This window comes from Thermobia domestica, chromosome 8 (genome assembly GCF_964235325.1).
Source record: "Thermobia domestica chromosome 8, izTheDome1.hap1.1, whole genome shotgun sequence".
NCBI classification, from domain to species: Eukaryota; Metazoa; Arthropoda; class Insecta; order Zygentoma; family Lepismatidae; genus Thermobia; species Thermobia domestica.
Genome location: NC_137461.1, coordinates 227139135 through 227157371, shown reverse-complemented (window position 1 = coordinate 227157371; position 18237 = coordinate 227139135). Strand labels below are relative to the sequence as shown.

Sequence of the window (18237 nt, the reverse complement as noted above, 5' to 3'; positions counted from 1 at the left end):
GTCCACGAAGATTTATCACACAATCACTTGTGCTTTGGTTCCGAGGTAACTTCTGTTTATGAAAGACAATAAGTACTGTATAACAGAGTAAATTATATGGGTAAATATGATTGCCTTCGTTAGAAGAACAGGAAGTGGATAAGGGCAAGAAGCAATTTGATGATAAAAAGCGGTTAAGAGGTTAAGAAAACGGTATATTGATTAGTGCGTAAAAATGGTAGAAAACAAGTAATGTCTAGATGTGATTTCGTATCAACAGCAGTATTGATATGCCTCGCTTTAACAAAAGAGAAAGTTGGTTGAAAGACCAGTAAAATTGTTCTACAGTTGGTGTACGGAACGCACCAGTAATGTGCAATTTCTTTCTTTGTTAAAAACTGGAGAAGGAGCGTGATTGTGTTGTGCTGAAGAACAGATCAACGAAGTTGCAACACGGACATGAAATGATATCTTACATAGATTTAAGTGTCCCACGCAAGGTAGATATTTTTCTTTCTTTTAGTTTCACGTCCCATGATTATGCACCGACGCTAAGGAAGATCGTGATGGTAATGGTAGAATAATGAAAATGAGAGGAAACGCGTGAATCCCGAGAAAACCCACGCAAATCCCGGTATTTGTCCACCGGAAAGTATGTATAATTTTGTTTGATCATATTTTGTGTTTATATTGAAGGGCGAAAAATCTTTTCGACACTGAAGAGCTTCTCACAAATGTCACACTAGATTTAAATTGGCAGACCAAATCCATTTATTTTAAGAGACAGAACAAATCCATTTATTCCCGTAGGAAGTGGCGGGACGAGGTGGCTCAGTTTTAGAGCGTCACCTCTGGTGCAAGGTTTTTTTTTTTATTTCGTTCCCAGCTAGCGCCAAGTGAACTTTGTGGTAGACAAACCCGTATGCGTGGGTTTTCTTGGAGCTCCCACGTTTCCTCCCACTTTCTCCATTTCCTTAATTTCTCATCATCACCGTCTCCTTTAGTCTAGCCGGCATAGCTCTGGGACGTAATATTTAAAAATTTGATTTCATTTCATTTGCATAGGCAGTGGCTATTGTTGTCTATTGAAGCTTGGTATCCTTTTCAGCACCGAGGCTATATGGAGACAGGGATCTAAAGTTTAAGGTGGAATCTGAACTATTATAACAGCTTCAAATATTAATGCTCTGCCGCGGAAGCGGAACCTAGGTCAAAGTGCTCTGAAGACACACATACTAGCCAAATTCATCAACGGAGGTTCAAACTCTGAAATGAAAATGAAATCTTTCAGTTTTACGTCCCATGATTATGCCGGTTAGAGGTTCAAACTCTGAATTTAGGGCCGTAATGGCTCAGTGACAGAGCATTCACCTCTGATACGTGATATGGGATGCATGGGTTCGATCATAGCCAGTGTAAAGTGAACTTTGTGGTAAACAAAGACTGTGTGTGCGTTTACTCTGGGTTCTTACATTTCCTTCCACTTTTTTCATTCCACCATTATTATACATCTCATCATACCGTCTCTCTTAGTCTCGGTGCATAATCGTGTAATAATAACAAAAACACTGAACCTCATATCCTTTCAGGACACATATGATTTTTGTATATATATATAAATATAAATTAACGTTGAATATACGTATATACAGGGCGTATCAGATCACCCATGCCAGGCATTTTTCTCGGCTCGTAGTGCACGTAGACACTTCAAACAAAAAATTGAAAGACCAAATCGTATGTGGGAATCAAATGATGATGCTTCCATTTCCAGTGGCGTAGTGAGAATACCTCTACGAAATCAACTGCAAAATTTCAAATGGAAAGTAGTGCTTATCAATTTTGATTTCTTTGGAAATATTATTGAAAAAGGAAACAACTTCTACGGTTTGGTATCTACGTCTGTTATCTGTTGAATTGCTTCTATCAGACCACCCGTGCCAGGGATTGTTCTCGGCTCAGACGCTAAACAAAAAAATAAATGACCAAATCTTTAATACAATGGGTGATTTTATGTAAAACTCCGTTTAGGTAGCCAATACAGAGAAGAAAATACACCCACTGGTACCTAATCCAATTCAGCTAGTAAAACGAAATTCAGAGGTAAAAGCAGGAGCGTCATTTCAGACTTTGCTTGGGAGAGGCAATATCCCTTGATATAAGTAAAATTTAGATTTATTTAGATTTAGATTTATTGACATATAACACAACAGGCACAGGCTTAATTACAGTGTTACATAGTATATCGTTATACAGATTATACAGGTTAATAAAGCTATTGGTAATAATTACAAATTCAATTACAAAGACAATTACATTTGTCTTACAAAATTAATAGACTTCTTAAAACTACTTAAATCCATTGCGAGTACATCCAGGTTGAAATTTTCTTTAACTAACTTGTTGTAGGTTGCACTAACTCTCCATATAGGAGATCTGCTTAAAACGTTTGTTTTCGTTGTCATACAAAAAAATGTATTTTTTAAAGCAGTGCGCAATTTAATGGATGGTACTTGGATACATATTTTTTCGTTAAGATCAGGACAGTCTATTTTGCCATGAAAGAGTTTGTGTAAAAACAATAAATCAATATTTCTTCTCCTGAGTTCTAATGTTTCAAAATTAAAATTTTCAACAAGGTTAATGTAGCTTTCAAATTTTGGATAGAATTTTGTTTTCTTAAGGGTAAGAAGCCTTAAAAACTTATTTTGAGTGCGCTCAATCAAGGATGAGTATTTCTGTATATTAGGGTTCCATATATTACTACAATATTCTAATTTTGACCTGACGTATGCATAATACAGCACAATTAAAAAGTTTGATCATTTTGAAAATCTTTACTGACTCGATAAATATATCCAAGATTTTTGTAGGCTTCTTTGCAAATAGTTTCAATATGTTGAATAAAGGTTAATTTTGAGTCAAAAATAACTCCCAAATCCCTAATAAAATCAAGCTTTTTTAGTTTTTCCCTTAATATTGAATAATTATATAGAATATATTTTTCTTTTCTAGTGAATGTTAAATAACTGCATTTACGAACATTTAACTTAAATTTATTGTTTTTACACCAAATTTCAAGATTTTGTAAGTCACTCTGAAGTTCTAAACAGTCCTGAATTGTTTCAATTCTGTTGAATATTTTAAGGTCATCAGCAAAGAGTAGATTTTTAGAAAATTGAAAGCACTCAGGAAGATCATTTACCGCCAAAATGAAAAGTAGAGGTCCCAGATTCGAGCCTTGAGGGACTCCAGATGTTGCATGAAAGATTTGAGATTTATGATTACGATACAATACAGTTTGTTTACGATTTTGAAGGTAGGAAGCAAAATATTGCAGAGTTGATTTCGAGAAGTTAAAGGATGCCAGTTTGTTTAAGAGAATGTCATGGTCAATGACGTCAAATGCTTTAGAAAAATCAGTATATATGACATCTACTTGTCCTTGCTTGTCAAGTTCCTTCGAAATGTAGTCTGCTATTAGTGCTAGATTTGATACAGTAGATCTGCCCTTCAGAAATCCATGTTGACTGACAGATAATGCAGGTTTAACATGATCCATTATTCGCTTATGCAGTATATATTCATACACCTTGGCAAACGCAGATAAGATAGAAATTGGTCGGAACTGTTCGATGTTACTAGCTGAGTTTGTTTTGGGTATTGGACACACAACTGACTCCTTCCGTTTTTCAGGAAAGGTACATGTTTTTATAGATAAATTAAATATAATATTCAGAGGTTGTAAGAATATATCTGAACAGCCTTTCACAATGTACGTTGGGATCATATCTGGGCCACTTGCTGTTTTCGATTTCAACTTCCTTACTGCTTCTTTTATTTCTTTCTCAGATATGAGAGGTAGTGAAAATATATCGAGAAGAGCACTGGAACGATCATTTAGAGACATGCTCGATACATCATAGTCCGCTCTTAAGGAGCCATAGACTGAACTAAAATGTTGCCCGAATGCTTTAGCTATGTCCCTATCATCAGTAAGGTCGTGACCATTGTACTGTATGCGATCAGAAGACAAGTGACGCGATTTATTTTTAATGAAGGACCATAATAATTTCGGATCATTCTTCAATTTATCTTCTGTGCTGCTTAAAAACTCTTTATAAGCAGCAGTTATTTCTGCTTTAATTTCCCTACGCAGTTGACGAAATTGCTCTTCATGGTACTTAGTGTTGCCTACACTGAGACGACGTTTTTTTACGATGATAAGTCTTACATTTAATTTTATTAATAATTTTCGGGGTAAACCATGTAGGGTAGATTTTATTAGTTGCTCTTTTACGGGGAATGCAATCATCAAATATTTGATACAATACTTCATAAAATAGATCGACAGAGTGATTGACATCCTTAATATTCTGCAGCACCTCCCAATCCAAAATTTCGCGTTCATCACTGATTTACTACTATTTTATTGATAAAATCTATATAAATCTCAAACTCAGGGAGAATTGCCCCTACCTGCCCGCTCCTAAATGACGCCCCTGGCTAAGACACGAGAAACTTGAACATGAAAATTGATACCACAGAAATCAGGTCTGTAGACACCACACAGACAACACGGTAAAAGAAGTGAAACACCTTAACATGAATCAGGGTATACCTACGAGGTCAACAACAGTAGTAGAAAAGGACAGAATAAGAATAATAGAAGTAGTTCAAAGCAAATATCGTAAACAGGTGAGAGTAGAAAATAAAGTAACTGAAGAAGGAAAACAATACAGAAAAGTAGATAGTAAACAATAAAGATGTGTAAAGACAAAAGAGAAGGGGAAGAAATAGAAAAAATAGTCAAAGAACAAAAAATGTAGAGGTTAAATTGAAAGAAAAAATACAAAAATGAGGACTGATGGAAGGAAATCTGAAGGATTAAAACAAACCATTGAAACACAGATGAAGAAGTATGTCAAGTAGAAAAAGAAACTATAAAAAGAGAGAAAAAATATTGTATGTAGTTATTAGTGGCAAAAAGGACATATTAATTGGTGTCATTTGATGAAGTGGAAAAAGAAACGAAAAATTTCCGATAAAAAACTGTTGAATATTTGTTCATTGTAGTTAAGAGATAAAGAGTTGAATGTTTGTTGATTTCAGCTCCTATTGCCTATTATTGTGTGTGCTTGAGGGGACCAACGATGCTTTCGAATATCGAAGCTTTTGATATGTTAATAGTGTTGGGTGAATGTCGGCAGAATGATTGCGACTCCGCGCGGATGTATGGTGAACGGTTTCCCGATCATGCTCCGCAGTCGAGAGAAGTATTTCGGAGCTTGCCACTTTGTGTGCAGAGGACTGACCACGTCCATCCTCACCACAACAAAAGTTAGGAGATCAGGCGCCGTGTTCAGGATGCACGGTCTCCCGACATCCTTGTTGCTGTCAATATGGACCCCAAAATCTCTACAAGACGATTAGCCAGGGATGCTGCTATGAGCCACATAAGGTTGGAAGATTCTGCACAAGATTGCGTTCCATCCTTACATGTTCATCTGCAACAGAAACTCCGAGATCAAGATTTCCATAACCATATGGAATTTCGTCAGTGGATGAGCGCCAGGGACCCATGTTTTCACCAGAACATTCTGTGCATGGATGAGGCGACCTTCAAGAGCAATGGAGATCTCAATAGATACAACGCTCACTAATGGTCCAACGAGAATCCTCACTGGGTACATGAAGTTAGCAATCAACATATCTGGAGTTTGAATGTCTAGTGAAAGGCCAAATAATTTATCCCCATTTCTTCGGAGGTACTTGGGTAGGGGACGCTAATTTTTATTATCAGATGTTCTTTGTGAACTTTTGGAAGACATCCTACTACCAACTTGTGAAATGATATGGCTACAACAAGACGGTCGCCCTGCTCATTTTGCGAGAGTGTCCAGACAAACTGTTGCTCGTTTGTTAACAAACAGATAGATCAGTGAAGAGGCCCGGTTTCCTGGCCAGCTCGTTCTGTGGACCTGACTCCGATTTTTTTAAAGGGACGTGCCAAGGAATTAGTTTACCAAGAGCGTACTACAAGGGAGGGCATGATGGAGAGGATCCGTAATGTCTGCCATGGACTTACTGAAAATAAACTGTTAAGAGCAGTCAACAACGTCTGGGTACGCATTCGCATGTGAATCGCAGATGCTGGACGATCCTTTGAACATTTATTGTGAGACTTTTATATGGACCAGGTACGACATATTGATGAGAATGTGCAAAATTTGCAGTTCACGATATTTATTTATGTATTTATTATCTTTGTTTATTTGTACTATTTTTAAATAATTATTTGTGCAATCAGTTCCGAAAAGTGAAATAATTATATTAAAATATTTACACAAGTGATTTTGAGTTAAGAAAGCCGGGAGAGTGGCATGATATCATGAGTTTAAAAGTTAAGGTTCGTTTTGATGATTTATTGCTGGGCATATGATTTGGTCATTAAATTTTTTGTTTAAAGTGTTTACGTGCACTACGAGTCGAGAAAATTGTGTAGCATGGCTGGTCTGATAGAAGAAATACAACAAATAACAGAGATAGATGCCAAACCGAAGAATTTAACGAACATTGTTTCCTGCAGAAGTTGTTTGTTTTTCAATAATATTTCCAAAGAAGTCGAAATTGATACCACGGGTGGTCTGATACATGTTATATATATATATATATATATATATATATATATATATATATATATATATATATATATATATTGAATGTTTATTTTTCCACAACATCTTGCTGAAGAGGGAGTTAAGCCCAGAAATCCCTCCTTACAAACCTCTCTGACCGTAGGTTGCTAGTAGCTTTTCTTATACGGGGTGTTTCAAAACAACATCAACAACGTTTGGGAGGTAATTCCTGACGCCAAGATAAGGCAATAAGTATAGACCAATCTGGGTGAATAAATGCTTCCTTTCGGCGCTATGACCAGCAGAAAAAACTTTATCGGTAAATTCAAAAACAGCCAATACTCGGGAACAAAATGTCGGATCTAAGTCAGATAAAAGGGAAAGTCGATTGTCTTTAGTCATAGATACCACTGATGCACAATTCGACGTGGTGCAGTGGCGGATGAAGGGTGATCTCCAAAAAGCTGAAGAATCCCTGGGATATTTTATCTAAGGCTGAGGAGAAAAATTGACTAGAATCAAATATATTATGTTAACGAATGAAAATCGTATTACATTGTCCAAGTAAGAAGTGATACACATTTTTGATTGATCTAGTTTGTCTCAGCGTAGAATAAATTCTCCGAGGAAGTACTGCCCATCCGATAGACATATTCTTTGAGTGTATGACTTATCATTTATAGATGATACTGAAATATGTATATTGTATTGGAGAGCGCAGCCTTTGTAAGAATAAGACTGTCTTGTATGTTACGAACAATCCATTACTTTAATATATACATTATCTTTCTTTCTTGTTTCTTCTTTCATTTTTAAAAATATATCCTTAGTGTGTTTATATTCCTGAACTTCACATCATATGATCTTTTAACTTTTTCTATTACCTGTCTTTTCCGTCTTGCTCGTATAAATTTAACCTAGTAGAAGTCTCATACACACGTTTAGTTCGCGCTGCCTTTCCACTTTTCACGCCTTAATACGTTTGTTTCACATCCCCTGAATTGTGAATGTTAAGAACCAATGACAACACCAGAAGGGAATAGGAGGACGAGCATCCGCCCCCGGTGATGACGCTTGCCCCCGCAGACATATTGCATTGTGATATAGGTCAAATATTATAAAATGATCCTTTTCGTATACAAAAATTTGCTGTTTTCCAAAATTTTTTTGTCCCTCCACTTAACCTCACCCAATAAATTAAAACTGGCCTCATCATTGTTAAGAATCTTGCAGTGAATTTCTGTATCAATTTCTTTCGAATTTAAAATACTTTCACTGAATATTTTCTGGTTAAGAAATAGTTACTGATTCAATGAAGCAATTGATGAACTACGTAGGTCTTGTAGAAATGATCCGGCCTGGTAAATGGTAATGTGAAATGTGCCGTTTCGTTTGTTATTGATTATTTTGAAGAAGAATAGTTTGTTTCAAAAAACATACACAGATATTTATCAGGTAAAGTTGGATTGTAGCCAAGTTCACACTGGCCCCTCCGCTTTCATATTTCGAGTCAAAACCCAAGACAATCATTTATGTTTTGTTTCTTAAGGATCGTTATGAAGAAAAATTAATTTATCTCAAACAACTTAAAGAGTTGGAGAGGTTTTACATACTACAGGGTAGTGGAATATTTAAAATAGACACATGCAAATTATTGTACAACTTAAACGTATACAAATATTATATATACATATAATAGTATTATGTAATTAGTATCCACATATTATTTGAATGTATGAAGTTGCTTTCAGCTTCATTTCGTAAATATCTCTTTACGTTTCTCGAAGCAAAATATATTTTTCTTAGAAACAATCAACATAGGAAACGAATTTTTTGCGTTTTGGATCGAAACTTCGAAGTGTAGGGCCAGCATGAAATTGGTCCTCCAGCTTTACTCTGTAGTTTTTTGATGTGATTTATCAGTTTTCGAAACCAAGGCATTTATTCTCTTGAAAGAATCAATAAGAAACGGAAAACGAGTTTTGAAAAGAAGTTTGGAAATTGGGACGAGTGTGAATTTGAATCCCAACGTTATATTGTAAATATCTTTATATGTTTATTGGGGTCACGCTGGCTCAGTGGTAGAGCGTCCATCTCTGGTGCGTGAGGTTCCTGGTTCGATTCCAGCTCGCGCCAAGTGGACTTTGTGGTGGTGGGGGACAAACACCCTGTGCGAGGGCTTTCTCGGGGTTCTTTCGTTTCCTCCCACTTTATTCAGTCCATCATTAGATTCAGTTCTTATCATAATCGTCTCCTTTAGGCTAGCTAGCAAAACCGGAGATGTAAAACTGAGATTTCAATTTTTCGATATATTTATCGAAACAAACGATTCTTTTCTTATAAACAATTAAAAACAAATGAAATCAAACGATTCGCTTATTTTGAATCGAAACTTGAAAGTGAGGCCAAAGGGAAATTGGCCTCCTCAACATTATTTTGTAAGTATATTTTTCGAAAAAAGATACTATTTCTTCTAAATAGTCAATAACAAATTCAAAAAAAAAGTAAACAAAACAATTGATTCTTTTTTTATTTTCAATCGAAATTTGAAAATGGAGGGCCCAGTGTAAATTTGGCTACAATCCTACTTAATTTTCTCAATATTTATTTAAGTTCTAAAGAAACAAACGTCTATTTCCTTAAAACAATTAATAACAAAGAGAAAAGTAAATGATTGGCTTGGGTTTTGAATTCAAAACTGAAAGTGGGGGACCAGTGTGAAGTTAATCCCTCAAGTTACTTTGTAAATCTCTTTTCATGTTTTGAAGTGATTTTCCTTCAAAACAATCAATAACAAACGAAAACAAATTATTCTTTTGGGTTTTTAATTTAAATTTGGAAGTTTACGAACCAATGTGAAGTTGACCACAACCCGACTTAATCTTCTAAATATTTCTAAACGTTTTCCGAACTTAACATGTTTTTCATCAAATCAATCAATAATAAATATTTGATTTGTAAATATCTCTTTATGTTTTTTTTAAACAAACGACTTCTTCTTCAAATTAATTAATAACAAAGGAAAAACGAACTATTGGTTTGGGTTTTGAATGGAAGTTTGAAAGTAGAGGCTGGTATATGGTTCCCAATTTATTTTTCAAATATTTCTTCATGTTTTTTAAGTACTAAGATTAAAAAAAGAATCAATTTGAAATGAAAATCAAACAATTGGCTTGGATACCGAATGAAAATGTGCAAGTGGGGAGACCAGTGTGAAATCGGCTACAACCTGACTTAATTTTCTAAATATTTCTACACGTTTTAAGAAACAAACATTTTTTCTTGAGAACAGTCCATAGAAAAAAAGGCCTGAGTTTCGAATGAAAAACTGATAACAATGGCCCAGTGTGAGTTGGCTCAACACATTTATTTTTTAAGTATATCCTTAATTTTTTTTCGAAGCAAACGGCTTTTTCTTCAAACAAAACCAAATAATTGGCTTTGCTTTCGAATCAAAATTCGAAAGTGAGGGCCAGTGTGAAGTTACTCCTGTAAACATCTCTGTATTTCTTTAAATAAGTCAATAACAAACGAAAAATAAACAAATGCCTTTGGTTTTATGCCGAAATTTGAAAGTGGAAGCCAATTTGAAGTTGAACTTAACCTTATTTTGTTAATATCTCCTTATATTTTTCAAATCACACGACTTTTTGTTCAAATCAATTAATAACAAACGAAAAGCAAACGATTAGCTTGGTTTTTGAAAGGAAATTTCAAAGTAGAGGCCAGTGTAGGGTTGGTTTCCAAATTTATTTTGCAAATATTTCTTTAAGGACAAACGATTTTTAAAAAGCAATTAATTACAAATGAAAATCAAACAACTGGCTGGGTTTTGAATGGAAATGTGAAAGCAGAGAGAGCAGTCTAAAATGGGCCACAACTCAACTTAATATTCCAAATATTTATATACGTTTTTAGAAACAATTTATCTTCATAAGAATCAATAACAAAAAGAAAACAAACGATTCACTTTGGTTTTGAATCAAAATCTGATAGTGATGGCCCAATGTGAATTGGCTCAACACATTTACTTTATAAATATCTCCTTATATTTTTCTAAACAAACCACTTGATCTTCAAATAAATCAACAGCAAACAAAAATGAAATAACTGACTTTGGTTTTGTATCAAAATTTAAAAGTATAGGCAAACGTGAAGTTAGCCCTTAACTTTATTTTGTAAATATCTATTTGCTTTTCGAAACCAACGACTTTTTCTCCAAGCCAATCAATGAGAAATGATTGCGTTGGGTTTTATTCAGAAATTTGAAAGAGTGGTGCCACTGTAAAGTTGGCCCTAACTTCATTTTGCAAATATTTCTATATTTTTCAAAACAAACTTGTTTTTCTTCAAATCAATCAATAAGAAATGAAAAAGGAATAATTGACTTTGGTTTTGAATCGAAATTTGAAAGCGGAGGACCGACTTCATACACATGAACAATTTCCCTTGGATCTATAGGCATGCACGGAGGAAACGGAAGGAAACGACACCTCTGATCACGTAGTATATCAGAAGCATCTTGAACAGCAAATAATTTTGAGTTGAGATTCAATATTTTTTTTTCTGCTTTCAGTAATTTTAATTACTCGAAGGGAATGTTGTTGCCATATTCCAAAATCTAATAATGTAAAGCAACTATACATTGTCAACCTTCTAACATTTTTCTACACAGTTCAGGAATTATCTAAGGGAAGACACGTTTAGAATATTTTGTGATTTTATTACAATCGCTTGTATAAGTAATGGTACCAACTTTGAAACTAAATGTAAATTAATGAAATTTGCAGGAGAGTAAGAGTAGAAATTGCGGAATGGGATAGGGCAAGATCACGGAAAGAGAAATAATATAAATGAACTAGAGAACTAGTTAGGACTATCAACTAGCACTTCACATTAAAATGTGTTACTAAACTATAAAGTAATTCTTCCTTTCTAAAAATATTTTTAATAACCAATAAAAATGCTACAAAAATGTTCTTTCTTTCTCTATTTTTTATCTCTACGCGGACTGTAGTTTGAGATATACTCTCAATATTTGTAGTAAAATTACGTATTGCGTGCGTTACCTAGTATGTACGATTGAATAACATTGATTGAACAAGAAAGAAATAAACTGTAGTGCTGGAGTTAATTGATTAGAGTTATAGATAGCTATATGAGACAAGCAGATCTATTGCTTAAAGTGGGTTCTGAATACTTATTCGGATTTTGTCCAACGTTTGATATACCCACTGAGGATTGAATCTGTGAACACACAAGTGTGAGTAGTTTAGCTATGAAAAGTTACGCAGCTACAGTAGTTCTCCAGTCAAGAGTGAAGTGGAAAAATGGAAAAAGGAAACGACAGGTTGTAAGATGATAACTGCTTATACATTTTTTTAAAATTTATACAACTTATTTCAAGACTGTTGAAACGAGACCAAAACGAGACAAAGACTTGGCACTTGAGATCGAGACCAAGATCAAGAGAAGAATATGTTGGTTGAGACGAGATCAAAACTGTAATTTTAGACTCGAGACGAGACTATTATTTGACAACCTAGTAGAGTCTGAGACTTTATGAAGTTTCGTGTCATCTCGATATAATCTCGTAATAATCCATAAGGTGAATAACTTATTCGCAGAGGTGAATTTTGCTCCATAATTTACTCGAAACCAGATTACATTATTTTCTTCGAGTTTGGTAATAAACGGCACTTAATTTGCGATGAAACTAGAGAGATTGTCTTCCTTGCCTTTCCAAGAGATTTAAGAATTAAAAAAAGTTACTGAATTAATTTATTCAAGAAAATGAAATCCTTAAAATACATAGAGGTTAATTAATTTGTATTGAGCCAAAGTCAATGTCCAACTGTACTGTGCATGCACAACCCACCGTCGTAAGATTGTTAAAGTCAAGCAATAGTATCTCGTTAGTCAAATAGTAGAGCAATGTGGTCGAGAGTAGTCTAATGCAGCCGAAACTGAACTGATTGTGAGAGGGGTTCATTTCGTCCTTCCGATGCTAAGTTCACGGCGTTGTTCATCATGGAAATGTGTAAAACGCGTAATTTTCGTGTAGGTCTTGCCACTGTGATTCGTATTAAATGGAGATATGCTGCACAGAGACCTGGGACCACCACATTGAAGCTAGCTAGAAATCAGCCTTCCGTGAAGAGGACCCCACCGCTAGTGCGTACGGTTTGGCGTATGGTGAACTCTGAATATCCCCCTACACAGCGTCTGATGGTCAGCGAATATCACACATCGCAGGTCACAATCAACAGCTCCATTTACAGGGATTTATGCCTTACGGTCGCATACAAGAACAGCGCATACGCCCTGGAACCGTGTTATGTGACTGAGCGAAAAAGGAACTGTAGGAGGCTGTATGAACGTCGTGTCACGGGTGATCTGTGGAAGTTTGTCCTAACCCTTGATAAGATGTGGATTTAGTATATCACGGACTGTGATAAATTCGTGTCATTACATACGGATATGTTGACGCCGAGGGCTGAAGCGTGTTCTCCAGCCAGTGTGCAGACAGTTTCCCAAAGTGTTCATGATTGTGGCCGATTCCTCGTACGGAGGTAAGCTGCGTCTCCTAAAAGTGGAGTGAAACGCCAAAAATAAATGTTGTGTACTACTAAACTTATGTATTAACTGAAATGTAATACCATAAAATCCCAGCATTATACGGGAAAGACGTGAACCAGGTTGAATTGTACCGAGGCAAGTCTTCCAGCCACATGGCCAAAACATCGCTGGAATTCGATCGCTGTATGGAATAGGAAACTGGAATTTCGGGAATTTCCTTGTCTGACATCCCCGTCAGCAGTACAGATGCCATTCCAATGGACTATTGTGCTTTAAGACTTCTTAAGCGACGCCGGTTCCATCGTCGAATCAGCACTGGCTCCCACCTATGGAAAGCCTGTAAAGAGGAGCGGGATTCAATACTCGTGGTCGAGATGCAACGCAGTTTCCTGCAATTGGAACTCCGACGCCGGAAATATTCAGTAGAGGTGGTCTGCAGATCAAACACAATTAGTGGTGTGAACACAATATTTCCTAGGTAAGCGGCACATTCAAATTCGGCTCAATATAAATGAATCAACCTTTGTAGTCATGAATAAGCAGGGAAGCATACTTAATTGCTACAAAATATTGTATTTTTACAGGGATGTATATTTGTTACAATAGTTTTCTTAAATTATTCCTCTGTTTGTTTGTTTGTTTCAAATCTTACAACTTAAATTTCAACCACTTCCATACCAACTAGAGCTCTGTAAATTTGCATATATGCCGTATTTCCACACATTTTGTGGTATAACTTTCGTTTTACTGCAAACTTAATTGAAATGTTACAAATTTATTTAGATTGCTTACATGCGTATGCAATATAAGTTGTCCCGAAAAGCAGAGTCGGCCAGAAAAATGTATACACTCTTTGTCATCCTATATCAGGATACTGGAATTGACAAATTGTTCTGAAATTTAAGTATGTTGTAGTGTGGTTTTCGCCCAATAGATGTCGGCATTGCCAATTGTTTTCAGTTAAAATTATGTTGTAGTACGGTTTGTCGCTTAACAGATGCAGTACGGTTAGTGAGATAAGAAAATGTCAAGGAGAACGCCAACTAAGTACAGCGTCAGTGGAGAGAAGAGTTTGATACTAAACCACCAACCCGCCTAACAATCAAACGCATTGTTGACAAGTTTGAGGCGCATGGAACGATTTGCGATATTCACAAAGGAAGACCGGACGCCTACAGCAAATCCTGCCTGACATACCGACATCTGTTGAGAGACAAACCTTACTACAACATACTTAAATTTCAGAACAATTTGTCAATTCCAGTATCCTGATATAGGATGACAAAGAGTGTATACATTTTTCTGTTGGACTCTGTACTTCAACAGATGGCAGAGTAGTGCAGCAATGGCTCGAGATCTGTGTGGTGTCTCTAACGGAAATGTTAATGAACTTTTGGCGTTCGCAATGCAGTTAAAAATGGATTCGTTTGTTCAACACTGACCAGTCAGTTTTGTAATATGGCGGTCTGTCTATTTTGTGAGCTTGTATTGTTTTTACGTTACAGAAAACAAGAGTCAAGAGAAGGTAAGCTTACACCAAAGAAATTAATCACAAACTTATTACGAGTATCTGAAAAGGATGTTCCGTTTTCTTCCTAGATTTCCTGATGAGAAAGCAGAAGAAACTGAAGAGGATCGCTAGTAATGGATGAAGATCATACAAACTATGAGGAAAATCCAAAAGAAACAGCTAATCCCATAGCCTCCTTATTTTATACGTAAGTGTATAATCATTCTCTCTTATATACATGTATTATATACATTCAGCTTGTAACTTGGAAATGGCACTTCTACGTGAAAACATAATTGGGGGATAAATGGTGTAAAACCAAAACTGCCCTGGCTTAAAATTCTTGATCAGGGATATCTCATGAAAACTCTCTGATTAAAGGATATGCCGTTCTGAAAGAAGGTTGAAAACTTGTATCTTGATAGAAGCATGGACTTCGTTAATCAACTGTCTCTACTCGAAACAAGAAATGAGTTCAATCAAGAAATATTTCAGATTTATAGGGCTCTTATATTTCTAGACCGAAAAAAAAACGTACACCCTTTGATAATGTATAGTATATTCATAATCATATACTAATTTTTGCAGAAGTTCTACAATTTATTAAATAATATGTCAACTCTCACCAAATATAGTGACAGAGAGCAGATTATTTTCATCAGTTAATTATCAATGCGTAACAAAACGGGATTTCTAAAATATCACACGAATAATATTAACTTATGTTTAGAAGGGAAATCAGAACATTTGGAGTTCGGAACAATTCCTGAATTGGGGGGATAGCTGATGTAAATCCAGTATTGTCCCGGCCTAAACTTTTTGGTCAGGGACATCTCATGGAGACTCTGTGATTAAAGAATCTACCTTTCTGGAAAAAGGTTGAAAACTCGCCTCTTGATAGGAGCATGAACTACTTTGTTAATCAACTCTTTACACTCCACTCAAGAAATGAGTTCAATCAAGGAATATTTGAGATGCCATCAGCAAAATATTGTTCAAAATTGACACATTTTAAGAACAAAATATAGGCCATTTTTACCTTAACATTCGAACCTAAAACATTTAAACAGCTTAAATATTTCTCTTTTCTTTTTAAAGATTCATCTAATAATATTAATGGAATTTGTTTTTAAGTAGTGAGATTGAGATAAATTGGATACAAAATTAGAAATTGTATATTCATTGACATTGAAGGGTAAGGGGAAAAAACAAGGAATGTCACAAAACTGCATTTTCGAGAAAACGGCGTTTTAATATTGAAAACTGCGTACAAAAAATAGGGTTATGAAATCTTTTGCCACTTTTTACATGTACATTTCTACATCTACGCATGCATGCTATAGACAGTCAAATAGTACCAAGAGTCACCAACAGATAGGACAAAGCACCCGAAAAAGCACATACATGGACATTCCTCGTTTTTCCCCCGTACCCTTCATATGTGATTTTGCATGCTATTTATAGTGTATTTGTAACTTGGCTCATTATTTTCTACAATGGTAGGCAAGTCTGCATCTAAAACGCGGCATTTTCTTAAAATGACTTGCCGTCTGAAACGATAATAATAATAATAATAATAATAATAATAATAATAATAATAATAATAATAATAATAATAATAATATTAATAATAATAATAATAATAATAATAATATAATCATCATCATCTTGCAAGGATACTACCACCTAGGCATCCTGCCTTAAAGTGTGATCTAATATTTAATGGAATGAGCAACATATTCAAAACATTGTTTCATTCCGTTGGAGAAGATAAAACTCAACTTTAAGATTACTCTTTGAGATCTGACAGTATAGCAACTATAAGATCTCATAGTATAGCAAAAATATCCATTTGTCGCGTTTTAAATCGATCTTCTGGAAACAGCGAACTGCAAATCAAATCTCAGTCATGAATGGGGAGAGAAAGAGTCTTACTATTTTGCTATTAGAAAATGTCTTTGAAGCAATTACTCCAATATCAAAAACCTAATTACCGTTTTTGTTCTATAGTGATCAAGTAAAAACCGGAAGTGGCAGAAATAATCAATTTCCGGTTTTTACGTTGAACATTATAGAATAAAAACGGTAATAGATAGCGATAAGCGGTTTCCTACAGTCAATTAAAAGATACAAGAAAGCATTTCATCTCCATACTTAACTCTTTATCAAAACCGGAGGATACACCACTAGAAGTACACCACTACTTCCGGTTTCAATATCGATATATAGAGAGGAAAATCAATAAGAGAACGCGAGAAGCGATTTTAGGTATCGATTTAGCGTTTTAAAAGTAGGTACTATCTTCTCAATTAACCCTATATTCAAACCAGTAGTGAAAGAAATCAGTCACTTCCGGTTTTAACGTTCATCATTGTAGAGTAGAAACAGTAACATACAGCGAGAAGTGATTTTCTGCTATCAATTAAACGTCCCAAGAATATGTTCCATCTTCATTTTAATCTCTCTAGTAATATCGACAGTGGTAGAAATCAATTACCACTTCTAGTTTCTATATTCACTGAGAAAATATCACGCAATACAAACCAAACTCCTTCACGTGCGGTACATATGAAATTTGCTACTAATTTTTGTTTGTCACCAATTGGTCCTCCTTTTCCTCCAGAACCTCTTTGCTTTTACATTTCATTCACCTATTTGTGTTTCTTCTTCACTATATCCACATTTGCAGATTTCCTCGTTATTCACACCAAGAAAGTAACCTTTATGAAAAATATATGAACGGCATATTTGAACCACTTTTCGTCCTTGGAATTCATATTTCAATCAAGATGAAATGATAATATTCACGTCACTAGTGCTAAAAATATTTAAAAATTCATCTCAAAACCATTATTCTTTGGAAAAAGTGAACGTTCTTTCCCCTTTAGGATCAACATTTCATTCAAAGTATAATGATAAAATAATAATAATAATAATAATAATAATAATAATAATAATAATAATAATAATAATAATAATAATAATAATGTCTATCCAAGTTCTATTTCCCCATTTTATGAATACAAAATGAGACATTAAAAAATTTGATACAAATCGACCCATTTCCTCCTTTACAGCAGCATTTTGGAAAACGCCGATACAGGTGTTAACTTATTTCCAATAGCGAGCTTATATATGGCAAATTTCATCTGCCTAATTTGAGGACCTTCTGACGTACTAAAGTTTTGGCATCAATTTTAGATGCTCATCTATATCCCTTAGGATATATATTCTAGTGAAAGTAACGTGACAAAAGACTAATTCATGCGAGGAGGTACGATGTTCAAAAACTCATTTCAATTTCCGTAATGTCGTATTTCCTTGTTGTAACATACAATGCCCATTTCATTTTTATTTATTTCGAACAGAAACAATTTTAGGTATCTTTAATTTCATGTTTATTCTCTTTATAGTTCAAGATCATTCATCGTAGATGCAGGCCGGTAGCCAACCCAAAAAGACAGGGTGGGCACAATTCAACCATCATATAGTTTATCACCATATTATAGTTCATTTGCAAACCTACCGTGA

The 18237-nt window shown here is 35.0% G+C and overlaps 1 protein-coding gene across 1 annotated transcript in view; it reads left to right on the top strand.

Annotated features, from left to right (window-relative positions):
* Window positions 1-342: 342 nt before the first annotated feature.
* Window positions 343-18237, top strand: part of LOC145692489 (ATP-binding cassette sub-family C member 4-like) — a 149097-nt gene continuing 131202 nt past the window's right edge. Inside the window, exons 1-2 of the mRNA XM_081767798.1 lie at window positions 343-479; window positions 14796-14914. Coding sequence (XP_081623924.1) covers window positions 14841-14914 — 74 coding nt within the window. The 5' untranslated portion in view covers window positions 343-479; window positions 14796-14840. The remainder of the gene's footprint in view (window positions 480-14795; window positions 14915-18237) is intronic.